This window comes from Leptodactylus fuscus, chromosome 5 (genome assembly GCF_031893055.1).
Source record: "Leptodactylus fuscus isolate aLepFus1 chromosome 5, aLepFus1.hap2, whole genome shotgun sequence".
Taxonomy (NCBI): Eukaryota; Metazoa; Chordata; class Amphibia; order Anura; family Leptodactylidae; genus Leptodactylus; species Leptodactylus fuscus.
Genome location: NC_134269.1, coordinates 206,500,721 through 206,521,987, shown reverse-complemented (window position 1 = coordinate 206,521,987; position 21,267 = coordinate 206,500,721). Strand labels below are relative to the sequence as shown.

General features: G+C 46.3%; 1 protein-coding gene across 1 annotated transcript in view; it reads left to right on the top strand.

Moving 5' to 3' along the window:
* The window catches only part of FERRY3 (FERRY endosomal RAB5 effector complex subunit 3), a 36,671-nt gene that overhangs the window by 10,375 nt on the left and 5,029 nt on the right, over positions 1 to 21,267 (top strand). The window contains exons 5-12 of the mRNA XM_075275084.1: positions 143 to 242; positions 1,512 to 1,633; positions 2,647 to 2,753; positions 2,847 to 3,044; positions 4,437 to 4,565; positions 12,349 to 12,423; positions 13,370 to 13,572; positions 20,045 to 20,102. Of these exons, the coding sequence (XP_075131185.1) occupies positions 143 to 242; positions 1,512 to 1,633; positions 2,647 to 2,753; positions 2,847 to 3,044; positions 4,437 to 4,565; positions 12,349 to 12,423; positions 13,370 to 13,572; positions 20,045 to 20,102 (992 nt within the window). The remainder of the gene's footprint in view (positions 1 to 142; positions 243 to 1,511; positions 1,634 to 2,646; positions 2,754 to 2,846; positions 3,045 to 4,436; positions 4,566 to 12,348; positions 12,424 to 13,369; positions 13,573 to 20,044; positions 20,103 to 21,267) is intronic.

The window sequence follows — 21,267 nt, the reverse complement described above, 5'->3', positions numbered from 1 at the left end:
GGAGCTTACTGTCTGCTGTATTTTTTTTTTTGTATATATTGTATACTGTAAGCTCTCTCCAGTTTGGGGGCACGGACAGCCATATCATTGGAGGTGTTAGGATATAGAAATACTCAGATTATCGCTCATCCCGTCCCTACAGGCAAGGCGTGGAGATGGATAAAGTGATGCAAGAATTGGGCAAGTCACTAAGTGACCAAGATGTCAACTCCGTAGCCGCTCAACATTTTGAGTCTCAACAGGTAACCTTCACCATTGTAACGTCTTAGGTAATGTAGAGGTCATGGACATGCGGGACCCCCTATATCAGTCACAGCAGAATCCCTGCAATGAGCCCCTCTATTTTTGGAGGATTTGGCCCAACCCAATTTTGCAGGTCTCCCATTGATTTCAATGGGTTCTGTCCCTGACTGTAACCTCTGACGTCCAGGGGCTCCAAGGAGGGGACCACACGTGGGAATTTGACGTTGGTGTATTCCCCCCAGATTCTGCCTCCCATTGTTCTTAAAGGGATGCAGAGATCGCAGCAGGACACAGAGAAAACAATTCTCCTGCTCGATCGTGCCGAGACTCCCTGCTGACTAGGTCCATTCATCTGCCCTTCATTGGCGTCCCGTCACGGGGAGCCGGCGGCCGGAAAGAAAATTCCTTTTTATTCTCAGCCATGTGAGCGGCCCTTAACAGTCACATACCTGGCATGGTAGTGAATTTGGCCTAGTGATCGGCTGATCACCCCACTGATCAACTAGAGGGTTCAGATGAGCTCTGCAGAGTCTTCACTGCCCTCCAAGCACAGCGCCATCCACTGTATAGTGGCTGTGCTTGGTATTGCAGCTCAGCCATATTCATTTGAAGACGACTGAGCTGCAAATGGTCCATGTGATGAATGAACGTGTTGTCACTGGAGTGCCGCTGCCTATTCAGTCACCTGATATCCGAGGTCATCGGCATAAAATACTGTTTTTACAGTTTTATCAATTGATGACTTATCCTTGGTTGAAGATCCACAGGGATCCAACTCCTGGGGCCCCTTGCTGATCAGTTGTTTGAAGAGACTAGAAGAATGCTGAGACATCTTCACATAAAGCCAAGCACAGCGCCATACATTGTACATGTGACTTATGAAAATGATGTGACATTGGCCTGTGAAGCGGAAGCTGATCTGCAGGGGGCCTGGTTGTCAGAACTTCACTGGTTTTCTACTGAGCTGTCCTAAGTGAAAGTGCCAAAAACCCCATTATTTTCATATGCAGTGGGCGGCGCTGCTGTACCTCGGAACCACCACTATGCAGTGGGTGGCGCTGCTGTGCCACTTGTCCAATAGCAGATTGCAGCACCAGGAGACTTCTAAACCAGATAATCTGTGCTTGGTCCAGGTGTCAGACCCCGACACATCACACCCCCAAAATTTGATTTGGACGTGAAAAACCCCTTTAAGGCAATTATGTTATATTACCGTATATTATATATATATTAACCTTCATACGTTGTTTTTTTTGGGGGGGTTGCAGATTTTAGAAAATAAATGGAGCACAGAACTCAAGCAATTGTCCACGATCCAGAAACAAGAATATCAGGAGTGGGTGATAAAGTTACACCAAGACCTCAAGAATCCAAACAACAGTTTTATAAGGTGAGCCTATCCAGATGGGGGGGCAGGTTCATTCTACGTCAGAGCCTAACCCCACCAGTATATCAGCCAAGTGGCACCCGAAATTTTGGGCATAGCTTGAACTATTGGGACCATTTTCAAGGACCCAATTCACCCATTGATGTGAATGGGACCATGATAAAAAGGGTACAGTACAGATTCTGCGGTGACCCATTAAATACACACCTGAGTCTCGGCTGGGTGGTGCGAATGAGGCATTATTAGTAGACGCATACATATGGGGGATCCCTAGTCGTACACACAAGACCCTCTATATTCCAGTATTTTACACTCTTGAGGACTGAAAATCCCAAAATAGTTCCTGGCATGTTAGAATTAATGGACCCGACTTTCTACCTTCTCTTTATATCAGCGATTCTAGTTGCTTAGTCATATCATGGTCGTCTTGTTACCATGTCTGAAATCTCACAGCTGGTGGCGCTGTTGCGCTGGTGTCTGTGATACTTCTGGCAAAGGGAAAAATATGCTGCAAGTGTCCAACAGGCTGCAGTCTGAATAGGCAGCAATCTCTCCTCTGTCCTAAGATAAAAAGATTATTACAAAATTGCTGAACTTTTCGGGTTACACGAGTAAAGGGGTTTTCTGGGACTTGCATACTGATGGCCTATCACAGACCAGTTTTGTGAAGAGCCTGTGACCTCTTCCCCGTGCCTATGACGTCACTTTTATTGGTCACATGATACAGCAGCAGCTCAGCATCAATACAAGTGAATAGGACTGAGCTGCAATACCAAGCGCAGCCACTATACAATGTACGGCGCTGTGCTTGGTATTTAGTGAAGAGACCGTAGTCTTCCCCTAACGTTATGGCCTCTTCAACCAGCTCATGTATGGAGCTCCCGGATGTCAGGCCCCCACTGGTCAGCCCTTTTAAAGGGACACACATAATCGAAATTTGGTTCCAAGGGTGACCAGCTGATCCTTTTGATCTCAGTCTCTTTCTTTGTATCTTCTCACCACGTTCTCCTTCGCAGTGACGAAATCAAAATGCAACCGAACCGCTTTCAAGAATCTGCAGATGCAAGTCAGCCTCTGTATGAGGAGCACGGACAGCTGGAGGAAAGTTTTACCATCCACTTAGGTAAGAGCTTTCGGGACTCCCTTTTTACTCCACAACTGGGAAAAAGTTAGTGGTGGCCCAGCGGCAGTCTCATGGCCTTCATCTTCTCTCCAGGTGCTCAGTTGAAGACCATGCACAACCTGAGGCTGCTGAGGGCCGACATGCTGGACTTCTGCAGACACAAGCGCAACCACCGCAGCGGAGTGAAGCTACATAGACTGCAAACCGCTTTATCCCTGTATTCCACCTCATTGTGTGGCCTGGTCCTGCTGGTAGACAACCGCATCAATTCATATAGCGGGATTAAAAGAGGTAAAATGCACAGTAATGCTGGTACTGGTGACACTAACCTATCTATGTGCAGGGCTGGGGTGATATGCTGGTTCTGGTGACACTAACCTATCTATCTGCAGGGCTGGGGTGATATGCTGGTTCTGGTGACAGTAACCTATCTATCTGCAGGGCTGGGGTGATATGCTGGTTCTGGTGACACTAACCTATCTATCTGCAGGGCTGGGGTGATATGCTGGTTCTGGTGACACTAACCTATCTATCTGCAGGGCTGGGGTGATATGCTGGTTCTGGTGACAGTAACCTATCTATCTGCAGGGCTGGGGTGATATGCTGGTTCTGGTGACACTAACCTATCTATCTGCAGGGCTGGGGTGATATGCTGGTTCTGGTGACACTAACCTATCTATCTGCAGGACTGGGGTGATATGTTGGTTCTGGTGACACTAACCTATCTATCTGCAGGGCTGGGGTGATATGCTGGGTCTGGTGACAGTAACCTATCTATCTGCAGGGCTGGGGTGATATGTTGGGTCTGGTGACACTAACCTATCTATCTGCAGGGCTGGGGTGATATGCTGGTTCTGGTGACACTAACCTATCTATCTGCAGGGCTGGGGTGATATGCTGGTTCTGGTGACAGTAACCTATCTATCTGCAGGGCTGGGGTGATATGTTGGGTCTGGTGACACTAACCTATCTATCTGCAGGGCTGGGGTGATATGCTGGTTCTGGTGACACTAACCTATCTATCTGCAGGGCTGGGGTGATATGCTGGTTCTGGTGACACTAACCTATCTATCTGCAGGACTGGGGTGATATGCTGGTTCTGGTGACACTAACCTATCTATCTGCAGGGCTGGGGTGATATGCTGGTTCTGGTGACACTAACCTATCTATCTGCAGGGCTGGGGTGATATGCTGGATCTGGTGACACTAACCTATCTATCTGCAGGGCTGGGGTGATATGCTGGTTCTGGTGACACTAACCTATCTATCTGCAGGGCTGGGGCGATATGCTGGTTCTGGTGACAGTAACCTATCTATCTGCAGGGCTGGGGTGATATGCTGGTTCTGGTGACACTAACCTATCTATCTGCAGGACTGGGGTGATATACTGGTTCTGGTGACAGTAACCTATCTATCTGCAGGGCTGGGGTGATATGCTGGTTCTGGTGACACTAACCTATCTATCTGCAGGGCTGGGGCGATATGCTGGTTCTGGTGACACTAACCTATCTATCTGCAGGGCTGGGGTGATATGCTGGTTCTGGTGACACTAACCTATCTATCTGCAGGGCTGGGGTGATATGCTGGATCTGGTGACAGTAACCTATCTATCTGCTGATATGCTGTATTTTGTCGGCTTTACAATGTCTATTAACTAGTTGCCTTTTTTTGTCATCCTTTCAGACTTTGCCACAGTCGGCCAGGAGTGCACAGACTTCCACTTCCCGCAGCTGCAGGAGCAGTTGGATGTGGTGCAGCAGGTGGTGTTATACGCCCGGGCACAGAGGAACCTAAAGGCAAGACACCATCACGGTCAGTGGCTTTCAGGATGATGATGTGTGACGGGCAATGGTGACATCACAGAACCTTAGAAGTGCCCGCTGCAGGATCTTGGTGACATATTACAAACTGTATTGGGACTGTTCCTGCTGAATATAGTATAGGGGGGGGGCTAATGATTGCTTGAATACTTGTATACTGTATGAAAATCCAATTTAGGCCCTGACAACCACTTTTGATAAATGAGAATTATTGCCCATAGCAGCCAATCACAGGGCAGCTTTCATTTTACCAGAGCAGTTTGATAAATGAGAGCTGAGCTATGTTTGGTTGCTGTGGTCTAATGGCAAGCCTATCACATGGCAGCTTTCATTTTCCAAGTACACAATGAAAAATGAAAGCTGTTCTGTGATTGGCTGCTACGGGCAACAAAGACAGCTTTTCTTTTAGCCAGACCCCATCGTTTGGCGGCCAGAGATAAGCGGCATCGGGGTGTCCTGCTGTATCTCAATAACCTTCATATGCAGCTATGGCCCATTTTAGGGTCAAAAAGAGGCGTCCTGCCGATGTCTCGGGGTCAAATCTCCTCGGCCTGGAGGTCTTATTATATCTGACAGTAAAGGGGGCGTGAGATATAACAAATAGAGGGAGTATTACACCCCCGAGGAGGGCGTGGTTTTACAGGAAGGGGGCCATGTTTTTCTTCCAAATGGCAGCAAGATCTCATGACTGCGCCTTCCTATCCATTTTCTATAGAGCTTTGTGTAGGTCTTGATTTCCCAGTTGATATATTCGGTGACCATGTCCCCCCCCCCCTTCCCCATCTAGGGGTCTCCCCCCTTTTTCGCCCCTCTATTTAATTTGCTATATGTTCCTTTAAGCCCGGGGAGGGGGGTTGTAAACAGCTCAAACCCGTGACGTGAATATATATCAGCACATAACAAAATGAAGACGCGTCTATATTTATCCGTGTCTGTATTTGGCGTGTCATCTGCTCGCTGCTGCTCTATAAATTGAAACGCTGCTCGGACACTCCTAAATACAGCCGGCGGCTTTTACCAAGTCGCATGAAGGAAGAAGAAAATGGTCGGCACGGTCATTTCAACAATTTGGCACCAAATCCGAGCCCCCCCCGTCTAAGAGGAACTCGCAGGACCTACGTAATCCTCTCTGATCTATAGTGCGGGCCAAATCTCAAAGCAAAGGGCCGTAAATTTCAGGGGTCGTATTAAAGAGCTATTCCGGGCCGCCCCCTGTACATTGCAGACATACTTGTGTTTTCTGTATTTTACCCTATAGGTTGTGCTGCACTGCTCATCCTGAGCTCCCTGGTTCATTAGTAGAATACTAGGACTACTGTAACGTTTACTCGAGCACAGTAATAAAAATTAGGTAGGGTGAGGGTCTTAGGAAAGCTGGGTGGCACTCAGTGTAATTCAAAGGGATGATGCCATGATAGTTACTGATCGGTGGGGGTCCGACTGCTGAGAACGGAAGGGGGCGAGAATGTATCCATGGGCACAGCTGCGCCCCAAGCAAGAGTGAGGGTGCAATTGCGTCCACCGCTACATTCTCAATGTGATTAAAACACCCCCCCCCCCCCTTGTTCTCAGGATCGTGGGGTCTCAGTGGTCAACCCCCCTCCCCCACTGCTAAGCTATTTATCCTCTACCCCATGGCTCAAAGAGAAATAATTTTCGTAACCAAACAGGCACTTATAGGCGGCCATCTTTCTAGATTCCCCCAAGCTGTATATGCATGTTGTTCCATCAGTGGGTGAGATAAGTGGCGGCAGAGAGCCCATGGCGCCGCTTATCTTCAAGAAGTAGTAGACGTTTAGGATAACTCTCCTGTAGGTGGCGCTAGAGAGGCACTGAAGGAGAGCTAGTTTCCATTACTACACCCCCCTGGTGGTCTCCATAAGGAGAAACAACCCCTCAAGGGTTTCATCAACAGGACATGTCTGGGAAAAACTTAGGATCTTGTTCACACACACAGGGTTATTAGTCAATTTAAAGCTGGTTTTTGTCCAGTGTAGACATTTATCTCTTTTCCCACAGAATAGAGGACAAGTGTCTGATCACCGGGGGTCCTACAGCAGTGACACTCAGCAATCCGGAGAACTGGGGTCTGCAAGTTCCTCAGTGCTCTATGTGAATGGATCCATCAGTTGAACAGCACACGAGACCTAAACCGATCAGCAGCTTGAAAAGACCACAAAGTTTAGGTTACCAAGCACTGCGCCATGCATTTGCATAGTGGCTGTGCTTGGTATTGCAGCTCAGCCCGTTCACTTGAATGTGACTGAGCTGTGAAGCCGTAACGGCTGATCCGTGACGGTCCCAGATTCTGATGATCTTCAATTGATGTCCTATCCCTTATATTGTGACTTATCCCGGTGTTTGGGCCCCCAGTGATCAGACATTGATCATCTATCCTGTGACTAGGGAATAAATTAGTAGGAAAAATCCCTTTAATATCGGCTGAGATTAGGACTGGTAGGTCTACACTCACCGGCCACTTTATTAGGTACACCATGCTAGTAACGGGTTGGACCCCCTTTTGCCTTCAGAACTGCCTCAATTCTTCGTGGCATAGATACAACAAGGTGCTGGAAGCATTCCTCAGAGATTTTGGTCCATATTGACATGATGGCATCACACAGTTGCCGCAGATTTGTCGGCTGCACATCCATGATGCGAATCTCCCGTTCCACCACATCCCAAAGATGCTCCTCTATTGGATTGAGATCTGGTGACTGTGGAGGCCATTGGAGTACAGTGAACTCATTGTCATGTTCAAGAAACCAGTCTGAGATGATTCCAGCTTTATGACATGGCATTGCATTATCCTGCTGAAAGTAGCCATCAGATGTTGGGTACATTGTGGTCATAAAGGGATGGACATGGTCAGCAACAATACTCAGGTAGGCTTTGGCGTTGCAACGATGCTCAATTGGTACCAAGGGGCCCAAAGAGTGCCAAGAAAATATTCCCCACACCATGACACCACCACCACCAGCCTGAACCGTTACCGATACAAGGCAGGATGGATCCATGCTTTCATGTTGTTGACGCCAAATTCTGACCCTACCATCCGAATGTCGCAGCAGAAATCGAGACGCATCAGACCAGGCAACGTTTTTCCAATCTTCAATTGTCCAATTTCGATGAGCTTGTGCAAATTGTAGCCTCAGTTTCCTGTTCTTAGCTGAAAGGAGTGGCACCCGGTGTGGTCTTCTGCTGCTGTAGCCCATCTGCCTCAAAGTTGGACGTACTGTGCGGCGTTCAGAGATGCTCTTCTGGCTACCTTGGTTGTAACGGGTGGCTATTTGAGTCACTGTTGCCTTTCTATCAGCTCGAACCAGTCTGGCCATTCTCCTCTGACCTCTGGCATCAACAACGCATTTCCGCCCACAGAACTGCCGCTCACTGGATGTTTTTTCTTTTTCGGACCATTCTCTGTAAACCCTAGAGATGGTTGTGCGTGAAAATCCCAGTAGATCAGCAGTTTCTGAAATACTCAGACCAGCCCTTCTGGCACCAACAACCATGCCACGTTCAAAGGCACTCAAATCACCTTTCTTCCCCATACTGATGCTCGGTTTGAACTGCAGGAGATTGTCTTGACCATGTCTACATGCCTAAATGCACTGAGTTGCCGCCATGTGATTGGCTGATTAGAAATTAAGTGTTAACGAGCAGTTGGACAGGTGTACCTAATAAAGTGGCCGGTGAGTGTAGATCTTATCATCAATGAGGTATGATGTCTCTGCACAAAAGACACCACTGAGGCTGACTGTATGGGGTATTGGGGCCACATACGACAGCTGGGGCACAGTGGCTGAGTGTAGGGGTATTGTGGTCACACATGAAGACTGGGGCAATATGGCTGAACCCGATCTCAGACGATTATTAAAGGGATTTTTCCTACTAATTTATTCCCTAGTCACAGGATAGATAATCAATGTCTGATCACTGGGGGCCCAACCACCCGGATAGTTCACTATATAAGGGATATGTCATCATATGAGGGATAGGACATCAAATGAAAATCAGCAGAATCTGGGACCGTCACGGGTCAGCCGTTACGGCTTCACAGCTCAGTCACATTCAAGTGAAGGGGCTGAGCTGCAATACCAAGCGCAGCCACTATTCAAGTGTATGGCGCTGTGCTTGGTAAGTAGTAAAGAGGCCGCAACCTAAATGTTGTGGTCTCTTCAAGCAGCCGATCGGTTGAGGTCTTGTAGGGGCATTATAGCTATAGCTAAAACATAAGACGACTGGGGCCCTGTGACTGACTGTAGGGGGGATTGTGGCCACATTTGACAGCCTGGGCACTGTGACTGGCTGTACTTATTATGGGGTCACCATGGAGTCAATGCTGTGGCTTCCACATTTATGGGGTTAACCATTTTTCCCCTGCACAACCTGATCCGGTAGTGGTCCTTGTATGGCCAGCATAGGGTATCCTAATATCTATATACTGACCCCGTGGCTCACTCATAGCCTTCTCTACCAGGGGGTCACCTGACCTGGCCCATTAGGCATTCATTGTCCGTGGCCTCTCCTAATTTGCCTCCGTTTAACCTTTGCCGGGGGTATTTACGGGCTCTTTACGGCATGTGAGGAACCTCTGGTATCATATGACTCACAAAAATAAGAGGACAAAAAAATCCTGTACATGTAAATCCCCAAAGCCGGGGCTGTTTCTCTAATTATCCCGCTGTCATCGTCCTAAGGTGACATAAATATACTGCTAAACTAATGCCTAATGGAGCGAAAACGCCGCACGCCTCGGGTCAGCTTTCATTACATCCAAAACGGACCCTGCACCGGGTGTTCCAGTATCTGCCCAACGTGTTCTCGAGGGGTTAGAATTTTCCTAATCACCTTTATATCAGGATCGTGTGTCTTAAATTCGGGAGAGGGAGTGGTAGGGTTAGGAAAACAAAAACAGCGCCACACCTGTTCACGGGTCATGTCTGGTATTGCGGTTCGGCTTATTTAAATGAATGGGGATGGACTGCAATACCTCACACAACCTGTGGACAGGTGTGGCGCTATTTCTGGAATAAAGAGCATCTCTCGTTTTGAGTGATACGTGGTCACAGCTCCACCCCCTATTTTCTTGAGAAGGTCAGAGACAAGTACGGGTAGATGATCAAGGATATTGGACAAGGCTGGAAAACTCAAAAATCTGTGACTTTTTCATGGCCTGTATACCAGAAAACTGGCATTAAAAAGTTCACACAGAGTTTTTTGACACAGATTTTGAGGTAGCAGAAAAAAGAAGCTTTATCCGCTCTCCTCTGCCTCCTGCTTGTCATAGGTTTCTCCTGATAACTCTTACAAGCAGGAGGCAAAAGAGAGCCTGTCATAGTGAAGTGTCCTGTCATAGAAATACACTGGAGATTCTGCACTCAGCACTCACCGTTGTGAATGACAACTCAAACTAATAGGAATGTGATACCAATTTTTTTTTCTGCTAAAACCACTTTTTTCTTATCAGTTTTTGTTTTCTGATTGTATTTTTTTAATTCTATTTTCTGTCCATGCTTATGGGGGCGGCCATCTTGCCTGAGCTTTTCCTTTGCTCCGTTAACCGCATTTAGTGATCTGCTTTTACAGCACAGTCATAGCCATAGGCAGCAATAGTCTGGAGTCAGTTCTATGGGAGAGTTTTCTAGACATGTTCTGTGCAGGGAGGGGGAGGAGATAAGCTGTGACATCATCTATTGTCAGTAGTGATGTAAAGATGGGTCAGTGGTGTTATCTATAGCAGCTTATCTTCTATTGTCATCCTGTCTGTGATGTAAATGAAGTGACTGCTGCAAAGAAGAAAACTTATAGAATTGGCAATTTGTCAGTATTATTAGGTTTAGTGGCCAGAGTGGAAATTTCAGGATAAAAAAAAATTCTTAAAATCTTGTTCATTTTGTGGTGACACCTTCCCTTTAAGGTAGCCGTTTGCCTTGAAATCTTGTCAGTAATCCATCTGCATGCGTATCTGATGGACAGGGTTCACACATAGCAGAGATGGTTGATGTTTTAGGCTTGTCCTCCTTTAGCTCATGTCCTGCGACAACCTCCTCACCCGCCCCATACCTCAGGGATAAGCAGGGCTTCAGAGGTAACCTGAGCCCACTACTCAAAAATACAATTATTCCAAATGGACCCTAAGAGCGCATCGTGCACCATTAAGGGTTATAGAGAGTCCGCGGCCGGTGCCAAAAACCTTCCCAGCCAGTAACTGATCCCCTCGGAGGGCGTCAGGGGACCTTTTTGCACATCCGATGATACGTCTTGGTGTGTGTCAGTGATGGGGTGCCATGTTCTCCTCTGATGTGAAGACAGATGTGAGCGCCGCGGCCCCGAGGGGACGATATATGGCCGCCTATGGGGATGAAGTCATTTTTAGTGAGGCTGCGTTTTTGCGCTCCAACGTTACACGTGTTTGTCAATTCAGTGGTATTTCTAAGGGCCGATGACAGGACTTTAATGATGCCCGGGGTCATGCGCTTAAAGTGAGCGTTATACACCTCTAAAGTGGATGCCGCGCCTTAGGCCACGCTGACAGGCACGGGACAAATGATAGCGTTGATCTTAAAGAGGACCTTTCAGTGTCAGATATGTCTGTTTTAGTAGGTTAGATGTGGTAGACCCATACTCCCCATCAGAAAGCAGGTTTTACACTATAACATCCCTCTGTTACTCCTCCTGGAAATGCAGAACCGTACTAACAACTTGGTTTTGCAATTCATTCCCCTTGTCAGCAGGGATTAAACAATGTCAGCATGTATAGGGGCATGCTCCATCGACATCTGTGCATTTCCAGGAGGAGTAACAGAGGGACAGCAACATGTACTCTACACTGAGAACCAACTAGGAATTTCTCATGCTTGGTTTTGTCACTCATTTCCCTTGTCAGCAGGGATTAAACTATGTCAGCATGTATAGGGGTACGCCCCAGTGACATCCGTGTATTTCCAGGAGGAGTAACAGGGACAGCAACATGTACTCTACACTGAGAACCAACTAGGAATTCCTCATGCTTGGTTTTGCCACTCATTCCCCTTGTCAACAGGGATTAAACAATGTCGGCATGTATAGGGGCACTCCCCTGAACCATCCGTGCATTTCCAGGAGGAGTAAAGGAGGAACAGCAACATGTACCCTACACTGAGAACCAACTAGGAATTCCTCATGCTTCCTCCTTTTGTCAGCACGAATTAGACAATGTCTGTGCGTGTATGTGCTCTCCATCAATATTCTTGCATTTCCAGGAGGAGTAATAGAGGAACGCTAACATTTTGCCGGAAAAGGAACAAATTAGGAATTTTTTTATGGTTTGAAATATCAATAAATGAAAAAAGCAGCTGTAGCCTAATTCATGTTAATTGAGTTTTTTTCTTTTGGATTTTTTTGTTTTTAGTATTTTTATTATTCCAAAATTGAGGCAAAATGCTGCAGATTTGTAATACTGGAGCAGAACTGTGGCATTGCCACATGTTCTCTATAGTCACCATGTGAACATATAAGTGAGTGTGCAAAACCGCAGTATTTTGCCACAATTTCACAGTAAAACCGCAATCTGACTGCACCGTGTAAACACAACCATAAAAGTTAGTTTTATATCTACTAAAAACAATAGGGAACTGCTGCTGTCTCAAGTCGTAACTCCCCAAAAACACAAAGAAAACTTAGACTATATATTATATGTACCTCAGAATGGTGTCATTGAAAAATACATCCCGTCTAGCAAAAAACAAGTCCTTATAAGGCTGATTTTTTTTTTTTGTCTTTTTTCTAACTAGAGGTGACAAATGGGAGTGAAGGACGCAGTGACAAGATGAAAAATGTCGAACGTAACCAGTCTAATCTGTTACCAGGTGAGTGCACACTCCGTATAGGTAAAAGGATACGCAGAAGAGGGTATCCAGAAGTATAACCCGGGGATGAGGGGACGAGTTGTCCCTGTGAAAAAAATATTTGTTTATAGTAGTTCTTCAGGGAAATTCAACTAAGATCATATACGGATTGTTCTAATACAAGCAATATATGTATACTAAATATATACTGTAAAGTACCGTTTAAAGGGGAACTTTCACCACCTCCAATAACTCCCAAATTTTGGCATATTTCAATAGGCGCCCCTCCACCCATTCCAGTGCAGTTGGAATTTTTTCTCTAGCCCCCACCGTTCCTGAGCAATCAGTGCAGTTAGCTTCAGCACCCCTATGCTAATGATGCTGTTTGCTATCAGGTGGGCGGTCCTGGGCTGGAGCAGATAGTCAGGGACCGCCCATCTAATTAGCATCGTGAGTGCTGGAACTAACAGCACTGATTTCTCAAGAACGGTAGGGGCTAGAGAAAAAATTCCAACTGAGCCGCCATCAGCGGAGCGGCGACTATTACAGGTGGTGAAAGGTCCTCCTTAAAGGGATTCTTATTAAGATGGGTCATCAACCAATAATTCCTGCACCCTGGCCACACAGTGCTGCTGCACCTTAACTATCATTTAAAGACATGAGGCTGTGTTGCAGTCCCCTGGCCAGGTGCGTCAGAAAAAGAAAAACTGGATTGTGACAGTAAGAGGCTAAATGGTAAAATTTGGACTCCCTGTAGCCACCACTAGATGGAGCTCACTACATATGGCTAGTATAGACATAAATATCCGCAAGGAGTGAGCTCCCCCTTGTGTCCACCGCCCACATGGTATAATCCTGTCACTATTTCTATATGAGGAGGATGTCTCTTCTGATGATGTCACGCCAGCGCTCTATAGATATCTCTGTGGTTATCCCTGAGCCATATTAAACCCGCACTCTCTTCCAGGGGAATTTTACGTGACCAGGCACTCCAACCTTTCCGAAACTCATGTGGTTTTTCACCTTTGTGTGGACGATAACGTCAGAAGCGGCAACATCACCGCCCGCGATCCCGCTATTATGGGATTAAGGAACATCCTGAAGGTGTGCTGCACCCACGATATCACTACTATCAATATCCCGCTGCTGCTTGTCCACGAGATGTCAGAGGTAAGGGCGGGCCCCGTGACAGATCACCCCTTTAATATGACTTGTATTAGTTCGCTGCCGTGAGAAGATTCCTTTTGGCTTCTCATTCCCTGCAGTGGCCACTACAGGAGAAATGTGGTATTACATGTGGCAGATGATGACATCACTATCCGCCTAATAGGGACTAAGGAAAGAGATGCTGCAGAACATTTGAGGACAACTTTTGGTAGGTCGCGCGTCCTCAGTAGTATCCACAATGACGTTGCCCGTAGGCGACTTCTCATTACTTATCTTATTTGCGTTTAATTAAGAATTGATGTGCTGCGACTTATTTCGGGCGATAATTGGTTCCCGCATTGTTGACTGCTGCAAGTGTTCTTTTGTGGCCGAACTTGACATTCACACCACGCAGGCAGCGCAGCCGTCTATTACAGGGTGTCAGAGAGCCGGCGGAGCGACATATGGAATCCAGCGGTTTCATTTATTGCCCCCCTACCCCCCTCACTTCACCACCGACACCGCAGCTTAAATCACTTCTCTCTGCAGAGTGGGAACAGAGGCGAGAGGCTGCGAATGCCAAATGTGAAACCAGAGAGGATGTGTAGGAGGTGACCGTGCACGTACACGGGCGCAGAAAGGAACTCCGTGACCTGGACAAGGATGTCCCAATGCTCGGGTTCGGAGATAACCTCCGGCGACCTGTAGGACATCCAAAGGGTGCAGACTTGTGACACTTTATTAAGGTTTGCCCGGGTGCAGATGGGGATCAACTGAATACCAACTTTATCCCCTCCTTTCTTTCGCATGTAGTTACCTGTGTTATGGGGGTCCAGACTAAGGAAAAAAAAAAAAAAAAAACGCTGATCTGTAGGGGTGCTGGGTGTGTAGACTCCATAGCACAGGTAAGTAAAAAAAAAAAAAAAAAAAAAAAAAGGGTGGAAGAAGCAGAGTGGGTTCCAATCACTTGGCTAATTATGCTGTCCATTGTCAGGTGGGTGGTGCTTCATCCCAGGACCACCCACCTGATACTGCAAAGCATAATTAGTTACATGATTGGAACCAGCCCCCATCCCCCGGTCACTCCACCTCATCCTTCCTTTCCCATTTTCACAGGTAGTTTACGGTGTCATGGGGGCTGGCTTTACGATGGTCAGGTAAGTGCCTGTGAAAATTGGGAAGAATGGAAGTGTTGGAGCGACCCAACGGATGGGGGGACTGCTTCTGATCACATGACCAATTATGCCCTCTCACATGACCACACTGATTGTTCAGGAATGGTGGGGGCTACAGAAAAAGATCCAACCGCACCCGAATCAGTGGAGCGGAGCCCAATGAGCTGGAGTTGGTGGAGGCAGTGAAAGGTCCTTTTTAAAGGACCTTTAATATCGATGAGTGTAGAATAGGAAATTCGGGAACCCCATAGATCAGCTGTGTGAAGGGGCCTCGTTATACAGCAGATCTGTAGGGGTGCTGGGTGTGTAGAATAGGACATTCGGGAACCCCACAGAGATCAGCTGTGTGAAGGGGCCTCGTTATACAGCAGATCTGTAGGGGTGCTGGGTGTGTAGAATAGGACATTCGGGAACCTGATAGATCAGCTGTGTGAAGGGGTCTTGTTATACAACTGATCTGTAGGGGTGCTGGGTGTGTAGAATAGGATATTCGGGAACCTCATAGATCAGCTGTATGAAGGGGCCTCGTTATACAGCTAATCTGTAGGGTTGCTGGGTGTGTAGAATAGGACATTCGGGAACCCCATAGATCAGCTGTGTGAAGGGGCCTTGTTCTACAGCTGATCTGTTTGGTTGCTGGGTGTGTAGAATAGGACATTCGGGAACCCCATAGATCAGCTTTGTGAAGGAGTCTTGTTATACAACTGATCTGTAGGGGTGCTGGGTGTGTAGAATAGGACATTCGGGAACCCCATAGATCAGCTGTGAGAAGGGGCCTCGTTATACAGCTGATCTGTAGGGGTGCTGGGTGTGTAGAATTGGACATTTGGGAACCCCATAGATCAGTTGTGTGAAGGGGCCTTGTTCTACAGCTGATCTGTAGGGGTGCTGGGTGTGTAGAATAGGACATTCAGAAACCCCATAGATCAGCTGTGTGAAGAGGCCTCGTTATACAGCTAATCTGTAGGGGTGCTGACTGTGTAGAATAGAATATTCGGGAACCCCATAGATCAGCTGTTTGAAAGGGCCTCGTTATACAGCTGATCTGTAGGGATGCTGGATGTGGACCCACCAATCACATATCAATGATCTATCCTAGTTATAGGTCACCAATATGCAAGTCCCGGAAAACTGCTTCAAAGAGGACAATTGTGGGTTCTGGTGTTAAAGCGGCATCAAAAAGATGTCCCATATATTTACGGTAGAGAGCACCATGTAGGTCCATCGGGGGAGCGCAGCTGCCGCTCACCAAAATCAAGGACCTGATCTCACAACGGTCATGGAGACAGAGGAACTTTAAGGCTCACCGACCCTGTTTTATGTGACGCACTTATCAGCTTTACTGTATAGATTGGGACAGAGGTTACAGGGAAGGTGAATTAAAGGGGTTTTCTGTCCAAAGTGGAGAACCCCTTTAAACGGTTGTAAGTGAACTTACTCACCTTGACGGGTGACCTGAGAACATCTCCGGTGCCGCACGAAGGAGAAGAAAAAAAAATACAAAGGACCGTTCATTTTAGTTTTAGCAGATGGGTTGTGATCATTATCCAAAATACAGGGCTGCAACCGCTGTCAGACGCCCACACGTACTGTTGACAGCATGAAATGTAAGCGTGTGCTCCGTGTAGGCAGATAAATTACGATGATGCCCGACTTCTGAAAAATATCACTCCCAGAATTATGGCTCTCACAGCCCGGGCTTCTCGCAGAGGTTATTTCTACAGAATTGGATTTTAAAGAGATATGTTGTGAAGATAATTCCAATATGGAGACGACGACTCTCATCATCCACATGTAATTATTAGAGATGAGCGAACGGCGTTCCATCGAGTACATGTGCGATCGGATATCAGGCCGTTCGAGATGTTCAGTTCGAGGTGGCAAACTCACTAAAAATGTGATTCTCCTCCCACCTTCCCTGGCGCTTTTTTTGCACCAATAACTGCGCAGGGGAGGTGGGACAGGAACTACGACACCGGAGGCATCGGAAAAAAATCTGAAAAAGTAATTGGCTGGCTAAATCAGGTGACCTCCAATTTATACGAATAGTGGATTTAATATCCGGGTCATATGAGACTGTGAACTATGTGACTGTGAGACAGGGATAGATGTACAGGCAGGGATAGCTAGGGGTTACCTTTATTTAGGGGGGAATGTCATTCACCTAGCTCTTTGGGGCTCTATCTGGTCGGGTACAGCATTCGGCCAGTCAACGCTGTGAGGAGGCGGAGTCTAAGATCGGACCAGAATGGAGACTGCTGTGGACCAATCTTAGACTCAACGCTGGTCAATGCATTCCTATGCCGAGATGTAGCACTGCTGGCCGTGAGCTCAGCTCGACTACTCCGGAGATGCAGCCGAGCTGAGCGCACGGCCAGCACTGCTACTCCGGAGATACAGCCAAGCTGCTGCTACACCGGAGAACCGCTGAACCCTGCTGTACACTCAGCTCTACTGCATCAGAGATGTGCTGAACCCTCCTGCACACTCAGCTCTGCTGCATCTCAGGTTCTCTGGTGTAGCAGCGGTTCTCCGGTGTAGTAGTGCTGCCCGTGCGCTCAGATCGGCTCATCAGAATAGTGAGCGCACCTCTGGAGTATACTACAGGATGTAACTCAGAATCAGTACAGGATAAGTAATGTAATATATGTACACAGTGACAGTACCAGCAGAATAGTGAGTGCAGCTCTGGAGTATAATACAGGATGTAACTCAGGATCAGTACGGGATAAGTAATGTAATGTATGTACACAGTGACTGCACCAGCAGAATAGTGAGCGCAGCTCTGGAGTATAATACAGGATAAGTAATGTAATGTATGTACACAGTGACTGCACCAGCAGAATAGTGAGTGCAGCTCTGGAGTATAATACAGGATAAGTAATGTAATGTACACAGTGACTGCACCAGCAGAATAGTGAGTGCAGCTCTGGAGTATAATACAGGATAAGTAATGTAATGTATGTACACAGTGACTGTACCAGCAGAATAGTGAGCGCAGCTCTGGAGTATAATACAGGATAAGTAATGTAATGTATGTACACAGTGACTGCACAAGTAGAATAGTGAGTGCAGCTCTGGAGTATAATACAGGATAAGTAATGTAATGTATGTACACAGTGACTGCACCAGCAGAATAGTGAGCGCAGCTCTGGAGTATAATACAGGATAGGTAATGTAATGTATGTACACAGTAACTGTACCAGCAGAATAGTGAGTGCAGCTCTGGAGTATGATACAGGATGTAACTTAGGATCAGTACAGGATAAGTAATGTAATGTATGTACACAGTGACTGCACCAGCAGAATAGGGAGCGCAGCTCTGGAGTATAATACAGGATAAGTAATGTAATGTATGTACACAGTAACTGTAGCAGCAGAATAGTGAGTGCAGCTCTGGAGTGTAATACAGGATAAGTAACGTATGTACACAGTGACTGCACCAGCAGAATAGTGAGTGCAGCTCTGGAGTATGATACAGGATGTAACTCAGGATCAGTACAGGATAAGTAATGTAATGTAATGTACACAGTGACTGCACCAGCAGAATAGTGAGTGCAGCTCTGGAGTATAATACAGGATAAGTAATGTAATGTATGTACACAGTGACTGCACCAGCAGAATAGTGAGCGCAGCTCTGGAGTATAATACAGGATAAATAATGTAATGTATGTACACAGTAACTCTAGCAGCAGAATAGTGAGTGCAGCTCTGGAGTGTAATACAGGATAAGTAACATATGTACACAGTGACTGTACCAGCAGAATAGTGAGCGCAGCTCTGGAGTATAATACAGGATAAGTAATGTAATGTATGTACACAGTGACTGCACCAGCAGAATAGTGAGTGCAGCTCTGGAGTATAATACAGGATAAGTAATGTAATGTATGTACACAGTGACTGCACCAGCAGAATAGTGAGCGCAGCTCTGGAGTATAATACAGGATAAGTAATGTAATGTATGTACACAGTAACTGTACCAGCAGAATAGTGAGCGCAGCTCTGGAGTATAATACAGGATAAGTAATGTAATGTATGTACACAGTGACTGCCCCAGCAGAATAGTGAGTGCAGCTCTGGAGTATGATACAGGATGTAACTCAGGATCAGTACAGGATAAGTAATGTAATGTATGTACACAGTGACTGCACCAGCAGAATAGGGAGCGCAGCTCTGGAGTATAATACAGGATAAGTAATGTAATGTATGTACACAGTAACTCTAGCAGCAGAATAGTGAGTGCAGCTCTGGAGTGTAATACAGGATAAGTAACGTATGTACACAGTGACTGTACCAGCAGAATAGTGAGTGCAGCTCTGGAGTATAATACAGGATAAGTAATGTAATGTATGTACACAGTGACTGCACCAGCAGAATAGTGAGCGCAGCTCTGGAGTATGATACAGGATAAGTAATGTAATGTATGTACACAGTGACTGTACCAGCAGAATAGTGAGTGCAGCTCTGGAGTATGATACAGGATGTAACTCAGGATCAGTACAGGATAAGTAATGTAATGTATGTACACAGTGACTGCACCAGCAGAATAGTGAGCGCAGCTCTGGAGTATAATACAGGATAAGTAATGTAATGTATGTACACAGTGACTGTACCAGCAGAATAGTGAGCGCAGCTCTGGAGTATAATACAGGATAAGTAATGTAATGTATGTACACAGTGACTGCCCCAGCAGAATAGTGAGTGCAGCTCTGGAGTATAATACAGGATAAGTAATGTAATGTATGTACACAGTGACTGCCCCAGCAGAATAGTGAGTGCAGCTCTGGAGTATAATACAGGATAAGTAATGTAATGTATGTACACAGTGACTGCCCCAGCAGAATAGTGAGTGCAGCTCTGGAGTATGATACAGGATGTAACTCAGGATCAGTACAGGATAAGTAATGTAATGTATGTACACAGTGACTGCACCAGCAGAATAGTGAGCGCCGCTCTGGAGTATAATACAGGATGTAACTCAGGATCAGTACTCAATGGAGTTGTCATTGAGCATATCCAAGAGATCCAGAGTCCCAGACTGATCCCTGGCGAGTTAAATGTTGCTAAAGTCAAAGTCTTGGGACTGCAGGGACTGATATCGTGCAGGTTTGGGACCATAACCCACAGCTGTACAAGCACATACTGGTGTATTGGGGGGCCCCGGTCCTGGTAACCATTTCCTTTTAAGAATGTTGTATATTTTTCTTGACCTGTGCAGGGAGTCTCCCCATTATGGAGTACATCACTCGCACAACCACACGTACACGCCACCTCCTACTAATAATGAACACTTCCTGACGGCATTGCTTCTGTCTTTTTAGGAAATGACTATACCATGGTGCCTGAAGAGAGCCGAGCTGGTGTTTAAGTGTGTGAAAGGTAAGGCAACGTGTGAATTTTTATGGTGGGACCTCATAGTAAACACGTCTCTGGATCCCATTGTTCCCGTCTACAATCCAGGCATATTTTATGAGCAGAGAAATCGTGTCCTGGCTCGAAGGGAAAGAAAAGAATTGGAAAGGTTCTAATCTGTTTTATTAACCTCACGTAAGCAGCGCAGTCAGCGGAGGGGTCCTGGCCGTATCCCTGGCTCCTGACACTTTCCTGTGTATGTGCTGTATATAGCCAGGTCACATGAGGTCACTGATTGTACCCCAATACCAATGGCCGAGCCTCACTATCAGATGGGGTGTATAATATAAAGACTTTCATGAGATCGTTGGGTGAAACCACATATACTCTTCCACTGGAGTCACTACCCAACTTCTCCAGTCTCCTGAATGTTACTTCTGACTATTTATGTAGCAGAGAATTGGGGGTATATGAGCAAAGCTGTGGAGCCCAAATACTATGCGGGCATCACTGAGGCCTAGGGTGCAAATACTGATAACCATGGATGATAAAAGGGGATGTGAAAAACTGACGGCACCTCCATTACTGTACTGGGGAATATCAATGTCTACATGTGACATCATAATTAAATTCTTCATATTCTGTGATGTCACAGTGTACACAGTCATCTATTTGTTTGTGTGTATTATCCCTGTACTGTGACATCACTGTGTGTATTATCCCTGTACTGTGACATCTCTGTGTGTATTATCCCTGTACTGTGACATCACTGTGTGTATTATCCTGTACTGTGACATCACTGTGTGTATTATCTCTGTACTGTGACATCACTGTGTGTATTATCTCTGTACTGTGACATCGCTGTGTGTATTATCCTGTACTGTGACATCACTGTGTGTATTATCCTGTACTGTGACATCACTGTGTGTATTATCCCTGTACTGTGACATCACTGTGTGTATTATCCCTGTACTGTGACATCACTGTGTGTATTATCTCTGTACTGTGACATCACTGTGTGTATTATCTCTGTACTGTGACATCACTGTGTGTATTATCCCTGTACTGTGACATCACTGTGTGTATTATCTCTGTACTGTGACATCACTGTGTGTATTATCCTGTACTGTGACATCACTGTGTGTATTATCTCTGTACTGTGACATCACTGTGTTTATTATCCCTGTACTGT